The 12,389-nt window shown below is 37.0% G+C and overlaps 1 protein-coding gene across 1 annotated transcript in view; it reads right to left on the reverse strand.

The window, feature by feature from the left end:
• The window catches only part of AXDND1 (axonemal dynein light chain domain containing 1), a 99,158-nt gene that overhangs the window by 14,037 nt on the left and 72,732 nt on the right, over positions 1–12,389 (reverse strand). Inside the window, exons 19-20 of the mRNA XM_081299384.1 lie at positions 8,203–8,402; positions 6,848–6,944 (exon numbers count right to left, since the gene is read on the reverse strand). Coding sequence (XP_081155510.1) covers positions 6,848–6,944; positions 8,203–8,402 — 297 coding nt within the window. The remainder of the gene's footprint in view (positions 1–6,847; positions 6,945–8,202; positions 8,403–12,389) is intronic.

Here is a 12,389-nt window from a genome sequence, read left to right on the forward strand (position 1 = left end):
GGGAGGAAAGACTGCGGGGGAGAAGCAAAGCAGAAAGGCAGAGAGGAGAAGGAGAAGGGGCCAAGGGAGCCGGGCAGCTCGGGGGCTGCAGCCTTACTCCCTTTTTTAATTTTTTATTTTGAGACAGGTTCTCACCAATTTGCAGAGGTTGGCCTTGAACTTGTGATCTTCCTGTCTCAGCCTCCCAAATTGCAGAGATTATAGGCATGCCACTATGCCCAGCTGTGTTTATTAATTCTTAAAAAAAATTAATGGCATTTAAAAATTTTTATTTCTTCAGAGTTAATTCACCATTCTCTTATTGAATGTACATACTATGAAGCAGATCCTAGTCATTCTCTTACAAACTTCTGAGACATTGAAAATATTTTTGTAAGATGACTTTTGATGGGGGAAAATCATTAGGAGTTTTTAATAAAAGTTTTACAGTGATCTGTAGAGTTAAGTTTTCCAGATTTAAGCAGGTTTTCCTTCAAAATCTTCAACATCACCCTTTATGAGGTATAGGGGGAAGGTAGCTTGGATGCCTAATCAATAAACACAAATCTCTTTCCATGAATGCTTTCCTATTTAATTAATAATAAAATCTGATTCAGCACTGTGTTAATAAATGCTTTTGGTAAAAAGCCAAAGGACTAAAATTTACTTCCTGGGGTGAAGGAGGATTTAAGAAGAAAGATGTGATCCTAAATATTAAGCCCATTTTTGTTGGTCAAAAAAAAAAGGAGAAACAGAAAGCTGTAGGAGATAGTCTTTTATGGGTACAAATAGGGAAAGCTGGAACTTTCTTGAATTTACCTGGTGGAACATCATGAGAAGCAGGTTTCTAGTACTACTCTTCAAAGTCATACTCCTTTTGGAGGACCAAATCCTGGAACTAGAAGTTTCTTGGGTGACATAAAGGAGGCAACTGCAGCCCAAGATGAATGGCCTTTATAGATTACAGAGGGGCAGAGATGGGTAAGAATGGCATGGAGGAAATCATGATCTGAGCAAAGAGCAGGTGATCTGGAAGGATCTCTAAGTTATCTTTCATCAGGCTAGGATGGGTAAAAAAGTCTAGCACCTAAGAATGGGAGAGAAATACCTGCTAATACCAAGGAAATTGAGGACTTTTAGTTGGAGCTCTTAAAACTGACTTCTGGCTACAACCAACTCCAGGATTATAAGTGACTCTAATTGTAGGTACTGGAACATTAAAGATAGTTAACCTAAAGCACTCTTTTATTTATTGGGAGGGGGTGGTACTGGGGATTGAACTCGACCACTGAGCCAACATCCCCAGCACTATTTTATACTTTATTTAGAGACAGGGTCTCACTGAGTTGCTTAGCATCTCGCTTTTGCTGAGGCTGACTCTGAATTCACAATACTCCTGGTCTTAGCCTCCTGAGCCACTGGGATTACAAGTGGCCAGCAAACCTAAAGCACTTTAAATGATATCTATCTATCTAGGGACTCTTTCCATGTTTTTAGCTGTTACTCCCGGTTGCACAGTACCAGTATACTTTTATTGAAGCCAATACTCCACTTTAATGCCTCCAAGCTTCAAATGAAACCTTAAGGACAAACAATTGTCATTACTAAGTGGAGTAGGTGATATACAGAGACCAGCTCCTTTCAGAAAACAGGCACAAGGGCTGAGGCTTGTGGGGCACTGGGTTCGATCCTCAGTACCACATAAAAATAAATAAGGATATTGTGTCCATCTACAGCTAAAAAAAAGAAAAAAGAAAGAAAACAGACACAAAGGCAAGGATCCTGGGACTGAGCCCTCCAGGAAAATGGTCTCCTGAATTTAACTGGAGCTCAACTGTGAGAGGTCAAGACTGGATCAAGATATGCCAGGATCAGTTGGGAGGTAAATACGGTCATTAGTCACTAGACTGACTTAGTAATCTTGGAGAACTAGAGAATTACCCATTTCTTTTTGAAATTTTGTGTTTTATGTAGGCTGTTTTGCCCGAAAAGTGGAGTAAAACTCCAAAACTTTACTTAGAAGCCTTCCCACTTCAGAACTCTGTCCAGAATCATGTGAATCTCCTTTATTGGAAAGGAATTCTCAAAACATTAGACTTTGGAAAACTATCACTAGTTATCCTAATAATAGCCTTTAGTAGGTTTTCAAGATGATGGTCTAGAGCATAGCTTCTTTTTTTTTTTTTTTTAAGAGAGAGAGAGAGAGAGAGAGAGAGAGAGAGAATTTTTGAATATTTATTTATTCATTTTTTTAGTTTTCGGCGGACACAACATCTTTGTTTGTACGTGGTGCCGGGCCGCACGCATGCCAGGCGAGCGCACTACCGCTTGAGCCACATCCCCAACCCTAGAACATAGCTTCTTAAAATGCTAGAAAAAACATCTTAAAATGCTAGAAGGTGATGCCCACAGCATCACTGTATACCCACATTACCCACATTAGACAAGGCTTCTCCAGAAGACCATCTTTTACTCTTCACCTCATGGGATATAGATGGGGCCATCTGAGTCCCCAGAACTTGATGTCACAAAGATTCACATACCATAGAGGTCGTCTAGGAGATCATGGGATGACACTAATGAATTTGAAACTAAGATAACTTCAATAAAACTGGAACTAGGGCTGGGGAAGTGGCACAGTGATAGGGCACTTGCCTAGCATGTGGGAGACACTAGGTTTGATCCAGGCACCACATAAAAATAAACATATAAAATAAAGGTATTGTGTCCATCTACAACTAAAAAAATAAAAAGTAAAAACTGGAACTAGCCACTCATTTTAGAGTGCTAAAGCACTCCAAGAGAAGTAGAGGTCTGCTTAGCCCCCTAAATAGTTTTATATATCCTGAAAGACCTCAGCTGCAGAATTAAATACGGGGCACATATTGTTTTAGAGAAAAAAGGTCCAAGCATGGGATTAGTTAGAATCTTATTTCTGATATAAGAGTAGATTCTCATTCATCTGATAATATTCTCCTAATTTATCAGAGATCATTTGTAAAGGGTTAGTGATAAAGAGCTTAACAGAGGACCTAAGCAGTACTGATGGGAAATGTGGATCCTCAGAGAGATGATGAGGTCATGGGCCTTTGATCAGGGCCTGGGGTGGAATGGGCAATGAATGGCCCATAGTACAGTGCTTTCACAAGATCGAATACAGATGGTTTTACAGAATGCAGGTCCGCAGGTCCCCAGGTCCCCTCAGGAATGGCCCCTCACTATAGTATCCCTCATATTGCTATTGCCTTAACTTTAATAGGGAAGTATACACCAAAGCGTCCTGAAGATCTTATTCTAAAATTGCATTTATCTGGAAACATGGTCTCACCACACAGAGTTCTACCTCCTTTTAAATAAGTAATAATTAAGTATGACATGGAGCTGACCGTGGATCTCCACCACTATTCATGGCACATCCATCCTGCCAAAATCGGAATTTCCATCATTTCTGAGGGTGGGTACTGGTAGGGCTGGTTGTAGCAAGCCTAAAAAGATCCAAGCACATTTTTAGATGTGCAGTGAGGATGGCAAGCTCCAAGGGGCTACTCGGTTCAGGGGCACATCAGTCTGTTGCGAAGAACACCCTGAAGCTTCTCAGAACCAGAACTGAAAGAGATATGTTTGATTCAACTCCCAGATAAGAAGTGAAACACACCTAGAGGAAAACACTTTCAAGGAGTTTCCCTCTCTGACACTAATTGTTCACACACAGCATTTTCTTTTTTTAACTTTCTGCTAAATGAAATTTGCTATTTTAAATTTGGACTTAGCATCCATATTTATGAGGCTTATTTCCTCTATACTTATTGGGATTTTTTAAAAGAACATTGCTAGCAATATGAAATAAACTGGGAAATCTTTTAATCATTATCTATATTCCTAAATTGTTTATATATCACAGGGATTACCCTTGCTCCTTCAAAGTCTAAAAACAGTGTCTACAGAGTCCAGGTAATTTCTTTATTTTTTTAAACTTAATGCATCAATTTCTTCTCTGAAAATTGGCCACTTTTCTCCTTCCAGAATTAGTGCTATTTATTTTATATTCTCCTACAAAGTCTCCATCTCCTAGAGACTTAAAAGCTTGCTAGCAAGATAGTGTACATAATGTATGAGTGTGTGCGTGTGCGCGCGCGCGCAAAACACACACATATAATTTTTTTCGTACCAGGAATTGACCCCAGAGCACTTAACCACTGAGCCACATCCCAATCCTTTTTTATTTTGAGATAGGGTCTTACTAAGTTGCTTACAGCCTGACTAAATTGCTGAGGCTGGCTTTGAACTTGTGATCTTTCTGCCTCAGCCTCCCAAGTCATTGAGATTAAGATGTACATAATTTTTAATAATACACTGTTTAAAAACTGTGAACTTGATCATACATAAAAAAAGCATAACACACATACATGCCATTTAATAAGAACATTCATTTAAACAGCACAAGGTGAAGAACAGAAAATTACTTGCATTCTATATGCCAGTTATCGCATACCGGTAATATTATCCATTCGCTGTTTATGGATATTTGAACTGTTTCTACTTTGGAGATACTACTAAGGATATTCTCAAATATGTCTCCCAGTCTAGTGAATTTGTTGCAAAATCTTCTCAAGTTATTATAGATATACAAATAGAAATGTTACGTTCCTGGGTGTGGGAATCCAACTTTTAACAAGTAACGCCCACTGATTTCCAAATGGGACACATACATTTACATTTTTACAGGCAGTGTCCAGAGTACCTGTTGTTTACCCCATTCTTGTTAACACTTCTGCATTGTCAAATTTTGTATGTTTTACCAATTTGATAGGTAAGCAATTGATATTAATTTATGTTTCCCTGATCACTTGTGAAATTGAGGCATCATTTCAAATGTTAGCCAATTGGATTTTATCTTTTGTGAAGTATACGTTCAAATTTTGTCCACTTTTTTCTATGGGGTTATTTTCATATTATTGATCACAGAAGGCCATTTCATATTCAGGATACTTGTCTTTTATCAGTTATAGGTGTTGCAAATGTATTCTTCCAATCTGTGGCTTGTTTCTGGTTTTGAGACATTTTTTAGAAGTTCTTAAATTTAAGATAATCAAATTATAATCTTTTCTTTTAGTGCTTTTTTATTTTGATAAAAATAAAATTTAAAATATTTTCTACCCCAAGATCTTGGAGATACTGTCTTTTAAAATCTTTAAAATTTGGGGGCCTCTTGGTGAATTCTATCAAACTTTCATGGCAGAAATAATATTCAATTCTGAACAAATTGTTCAATAAAATAGAAATGTAAGAGATACTTCTCAACTCATTACCCTGAATAATAAGCCAGTATTACCCTGGTATCAGAACCAAATACATTACAAGACAATGTATGTAATCAACATCCCTGTGAACATCAATGTAAAAAATCTAAACAAAATTTTAATTAATTGAATTTGTGATACATAGAAGGATGATAATACCTCATGATCAAGTAGAGTTTATTCCAGTAATTAAAAGTCACTTTGACATTCAAGTTTTAAAAGTCAATCAATGTAATTCAACAGACTAAAAAGGCAACTCAAGGTCATCCCAAATTGATGTAGAGAAAGAACTTGATGAAATTCAATATCCTTTCCTGACTGAAAAAAATATTCAGTAAACATGGAATAAAAGGAACTTTCTCAATCTAATAAAGGGCATCTTACATATGATCAATAGATTTTTTAACAAAGATGCAAAGGCATCTTGATAGAGAAAAAAGGACAGTCTTTTCAACAAATGGTTCCCAAACAATTAGATATCCAAATGCTCCAAAAAGAACTTCGATCCATACCTGGAATCATATATGAAAATATTTCAACTCAAAATGAGTCATAGACCTTAGTATAAAGTCTAAAACTATAAAACTTCTAGAAAAAAAATAGGAAGAAAATCTTTGGGATGTTATACAAAAATTTCCTTAAGTATAATACCAAAAGCTAGATCCATAGAAGAAAAAAAATTGCTTGAACTTCATCAAAATTAAGAACTTCCCATCTTTCAGTCACTATTAAGAGAAGGAAATAAAAAAATCACAGACTGGGAGAAAATATTATAAAATCATATATCTGGCAAAAAAAAACCCACTTGGTATTTATAATATATAAAGAACCCCTAAAACTCAATAATGATTAAACAAACAAGCCATTACTGGGCCAAAGATTTGAACATATATTTCATGACAGACAATGTAAAGATGAAAAATAAGCAAAAGAAATGCCATTAAGGAAATGAAAATTAAAACCACAGTAACATATCACTACCCACCTAATTAAAATGTCAGAAAATTAAAAGACTGATAATTATAAGTGTCAGTAAGTATATAAAGCAACCGAGACGCTCATTCACTGCTGAATGCTTTAGCCACTCCAGAAAACTCACACATTCCATTCTTAGATATTACCGAAGAGAAATGGGGATAAAAGTCTATTCAAAGACATGTACACATATGCACTGAAACTTTGCTTTTAATAATAAAACATTAGAAACAATTCAAATGCCCACCAATAGATAATGGATAAATAAATTATGTATATCCCTATAACAAAATATATATGTGTGTATATGTGTTTTATTATATGTTAACTAGCACTAAAAAGTATCAACTTTAGATAAAAGCAACATGTATAAATATCAAAATAAATGTTTAGTCAAAAAAGTCAGACCAAAAAAATTATATTCTATATGATTCCATTAACATAAATTCTAGAAAATGAAAAATAATCTTTGGTGTTAAAAAGTGGACCAGATATTGCCTGGAGATAGGATGAGGTTGAAAGGAGAGGCTACAAGGTGCACACCCTTGAGTCGTTGGATATCTTCAAAACAAAGTGGAAGAAAGTAGTATTACCTTCATCCTATCCAGCTCCCGAAGCTCCTTAGCAGGATTACTTTGTGACTGTGCTGCTTGAGTCAGAGCCATTGCTGTTACCATCCCTTTACAACAACTGCAAAAAACCAAACCAAACCAAACAATAATATCCACAAAACAAAGTACAGGGGAAAGGAAAAGTCACACTCAGTTCTATGGTTTAGATGAGTATCCCCCCAAAGGCCCATGTGTTAACACTTGGTCTCCAAGGTGGTACTATTGGGAGGTGGTGGAACTTTCAGGAGGTGGGGCCTCAGGGGAGGTCCTTAGGTCACTGGTGATGTGCTCTTGGAGGGGATTGTGGAACCTCAGTCTCTTTCTTTTCCTCTTCCTCTTCTGCTGTTTGGCTCATGAGTGAGCAGTTTTGTTCTACCATGCTCTCTTACAATGATTGACATGCCACCTCGCCACAGATCCAAAGTACTGGGGCCATGAACTGTAAACTTACCTTAGTCTCCTGGGTAGCTGGAATTACAGGTATGAGCCACCTCTAAAACCATGAGCCAATATAAACCTTTTCTATTTATATGTTAATTATCTCAGGCATTTCATTATAGTAATGGGAAGTTAACAAATATTTTTAGGGTGAACTATTTGTTATTGGTTCCACTAAGTGTTTAAAATCCAGATACAGTGGGAGTTAACCATAGTAATACAGCTACAGGCTCACCAAGAAGAACATTTTGTCCCTTCCTAAATTTTTCACCATTTTCCTCTTCCTCTCCTCTACTTCTTTCATCCTGGTACATTGGCAAACTTAAATTGAAGGAAAACTCTGACTAGACTGTAAGAGCTACTTCCCAAAGTTCAAATAACCATTGTGACCATCTTCATTGTAGTTAACAGATTATACCTCAACTTTATTTGATGTGACTTTTCTAGTTTTTCAGATATAACAATATTTTTTTCATTTTTAAGAGATATTTTGTGGCATTTAGTCAAACATTCAAAAGCATACATCCAATTTTGCAGGGAATTACACAAAAATCACAAGCTTCTTTAAATGTCTCATGTGCATTTAATGCAAGGTGTATCTTACTTAGACAAGCAAATTGATCTTTTTATTTTAAACTAATTCTCACCCTCATACAAACACAGTTCTCATCCTTCCTATGCTAACATTGTTTCTAAAAGAATTCCAATAGGCTAGGAGAGAACACCAAAATCTCATATCTCAACTGGGCAGAGTGTCGAAGTCAGATGAGAAATTAAAATAGTATTTCTTTGAAGATTTTAAAATAACCCCTACTGCTGCTACTTTGCTGTCCTTCTTGTCTGCCTTCTGTATATTTAATTTTTAAATGAGCAGCAATAAAATAACCAGACAGTTTTACCTGTTCAAATAGGTGGAGTACTGGGACAACTTTCTTGCCAGTGCAGTCGCATCTAGCTCCAACTGCATAACTCTTATATTTCGTTTCTCAGCACTTTCCTCCTCCAATTTTGGAAGAGTGTTTTGGTCAGTAAAGTCAGGAACCATTATAATCAGCATATTTACCATCCACTGGACCATAGAAATGTGCAACTCATCCATCTGTTAAAAATTATCATAATACAAATGACCCATTTTAAATAAAAACGGTAAAAATTATACCACATTTAAAAACAGAAATGATCATACCTCTGTTCAAGTTTCAACAATCCAATGATTCTTAAGGAACTCAAATAATCACCACTTATCTAGTGTAACCCCCTTTTCTTCTGCACTATCCTACATTAAACTAGTCTCTTATTCTTTAGGTTGGCAAGGATACTAGCACCTTAAAGCTGCAGTTCCCAAGTTTCCTTCGGTGCACCAAGACATTCCAGCGCTCCACAGAAAACTCATGAGGATGCTGTAGGGTTTTTAATTGAGGGAGACAATGATATATGACATCTGCGGGTACAGAGTGAACTAAACATAGATCACAATGTCAACATCAAATGCATGGCCACTTTTAATGACATCATCTTTTCTTTTTACGTGTTTTTATTGGTTCATGGTAGTTGTATATGTTGATGGGATTTGTGGTTTACATATTTGAACATGTACACGATATAACAATATAATTTGGCCAACATCACTCCCCAGCACCTCCCCCATTCCTCCCTGCCACTCAGGGAGGTGCAAATATGTTGCTGAAAATGATACATAAATCATATTTTAAAAGTCTCAAAGCATATATTTAAAAATCTAGAAGTAGAGCTGGGATTGTAGCTCAGTGGTGGAATGCTTGCCTAACACATGTAAGGCTGGTTCAATTCTCAGCACCACATAAAAAATAAGTAAATAAAATAAAGGTATCATGTCCATACAACTAAAATTTTTAAAAATATAGAAATAAAGTTCTAATCTGTTATAAAAACTTACAAATAAGGACTGGGATTGCGGCTCAGCGGTGGAGTACTCGCCTAGGACATGCAAGGCCCTGGGTTCCACCCTCAGCATTACATAAAACTAAATAAATAAAGATATTGTGTCCAACTACAACTAAAAAATATTTTTTTAAAATCTTACAAATAAAATATTTTGATTAACTGGGATATAGAAATGCTACATTGTCTAGTGTTTGCAAAAGGAACTGTGACTTGATAGAAGGAAAATTTTACTAGTCAATTAAGAAGAAACCATTCTAGGGCTGGGGTCATGGCTCAGGGGTAGAGTGCTCATCTAGCATGTGTGAGAGGCCTTGGGTTCAATCCTCAGCACCACGTAAAAATAAATAAAATAAATGTATTGTGTCCAACTACAATTAAAAAATAAATATTTTTTTAAAAAAGAAATCATTGCATAATTAATAGAATTGAAAAGCGAGGGTTAAATGATGCAATTTGTTTAGATTCATCTCTTTGTGAACTATCATTTCAACAATGACTCATTTAAAACAACTACTGAAGTAAACTGAACTTAGAAGCAGACCTTCAACTATCAATAAAATAGTAACCTTGTAATTATGTAAATTATAAAACCTGTTCAATAACATCAGTTTGGGTTTTTTTTTTTTTTTTTTTTTTTTTTTTTTTTTTTGGTACTGGGGATTGAACCCAGGGGCACTTGACCATTAAGCCACATCCCCAGCCCTATTTTGTATGTTATTCAGAGACAGGGTCTCACTCAGTTGCTTAGCACCTCGCCATTGCTGAGGCTGGCTTTGAACTCGAGATCCTCCTGTCTCAGCCTCTGGGGCCACTGAGATTACAGGTGTAATCTGAGATTACAGGTGGGGCCACTGCACCCAGCCAGTTTTTTAACTATTATTAAAACTTATTTGAAAATATTATTTATCCATTTTGACTTTTTGGCATAAGTTTTATGACATATAAAACTTGTCAATGGAGTAACTCTGGCAGGCAAATTAAAAATTGTAAGTTACAAAGATTATTTTGCTTATAGAATTACATGATAAAAAAATGTTCACTACATCATGTACAATCAGAAGAATGAGAAATTATACTCCATTTATGTATGATGGGTCAAAATGCATTCTACTGTCATGTATAACTAAAATTAGAATAATTTTTTAATGAAAATTAAAATAAAAAATAAAATAAATGTTCAGAGGCCACTGTTTTGGACAGCCAAGCAGCACAGATTAAATAGAGTAAGAGGGCAAAGGAAAAACAATAAAACTGAAGGTCGGACAATGGATCAGAAAGGAAAAACTGCTTGGTGAGTGAAAAAAAAAGACAAATTTTATATTTTTAAATTCTTGTACCAGTTAATATGGATACACAGAGTTCCTGAAGGAGCTTACAATCTTTTCAGTTTTCCATACAGACTAATTTTAATAATGCAGTGTTAAAATAGAGGTATATTGTTATGATTTGGATGTGAGGCATCCCCCAAAAGTTTATGTGTGAAACAATGCAAGAAGGTTTAGAAGAGAAATGATTGGGTCTTGAGAGCCTTGACCCAATCAGTGAATTAATCCATGATGGGATTATCTGTGTGGTGGCTGAAGGTGGGTGGGGTGTGGCCAGAAGGAGCGGGTCACTGGGGATGTGCCTTTGGGGTAAGTATTTTGTATCTGGCAAGTGGAGTCTCTCTCTACTTCCTGATGGTCTTGTGAGCTGCCTTCCTCCACTATACTATTCTGCCATGATGTTCTGCCTCACCTCAAGCCCTAAGGAATGGACTCTGTTGTCTCTGAAACCGTGAGCCCTCTAATAAATTTTTCCTATTGTATAATTGTTTTGGTCTGGTCTTTTTGTCACAGCAGCAAATAAAGCTGAATAAAACATATACTATGAGTATATAAAAGCATTTCTATCTATATTATAAAAACTGAACTGTGGGGAGCCATTCTGACACGTGATTGGGTGACTCCCGTTAAGGGCCTGAGGCACTCTGGCTGTGTCGGAGTTATCCCGACCCTTTCCTAATGAGAGAGCCCATCCGTGTGGGGGTGTGCGTGACCACTGACCCTGGAGACCCAATCACTGACCCTGACCTTGGAGTACAGCCCCCCCTCAACCTTCACTGGATGGAATTCTCCCCTGAATCTCTTGTCCCCCCAAATAAAAGGCTACTCCCCGGCGTGTTCGCTCTCTGTCTCTCCTGCTAGCCCAGAGTAATCCTCGCTGCCCTGCTGGGCGGCTTGAGGCGGGGACCAGGGAGGCGAGCCGTCTCGGACCTAGCAATATAAAATAAGGTACTGTCTGTGTGTTTTATTTTGATCTCTTCTAACTAACTTAATGCCAGAACCTCATTAATGAAACCACTTCGCAGGCCGCGTGGTAGAATTGGCGCCCACGAGGGGGGCATTCTGAATTAGTTAGATTGAGTGGGAGCGCGCGCTAAAAGATTAAGGGAAAGAATATAAAGAGAAAATAAGGAATAAAGAAATAAAGAGATAAAGAGAAAGGAAGATAAGGAATAAAGAGAAAATAAGGAAGATAAGGAATAAAGAGAAAAATAAAGGAAGAAGTGACATTTGGGTCACAAAAGTACCGGGAGATATTGAAGGAAAGAGACATTAATTTACTTAAAATGGGAAATTCTACTTCTTCGGATAAGGAAATGTATCTAACTATTTTAGACAGTATAATTAATCAGAAAGGAAAACAGATAAAGAAAACTCAGTTATTACAATTCTTAAAGATTGTAGGTGAATATTGTCCTTGGTTTTGTGACCAAGAGTCTCCAAATTTACTTACTTGGGAGAAATTAAGAAAGAAAAAAGTTTGTCTTTTTAAAAATAGGGGCCAGAATTCGAAGCCGCCTGAAGACCTTTTAAAAGACATTCAAGGAGCTATTAAGTCTATTCAAATGGAAAATCAGCCTGAGGCTAAGTTAATTACCTTTCCCTTGAGAACAAAAGCACTAGGGACCAAGGTTAGAAATGTGAACTTAACGTCGCAACCCCATGCGGAGGATTCAAATGGCGTGGATCAGCCTGCTTTCTCGCTGCCGCCGGCATCTCCTCCTAGCGAGAGCCCGGGAATTCCAGGAACGGTTGCACAGTGTGACGTCACTGGCACCGCCGACCAGGACAGTCCGCGATTTTTACCGGGACAAAGACAGGGATCACAGACAGTTTTC

This window comes from Spermophilus citellus (assembly GCF_964194105.1).
Source record: "Spermophilus citellus genome assembly, chromosome: 6".
Taxonomy (NCBI): Eukaryota; Metazoa; Chordata; class Mammalia; order Rodentia; family Sciuridae; genus Spermophilus; species Spermophilus citellus.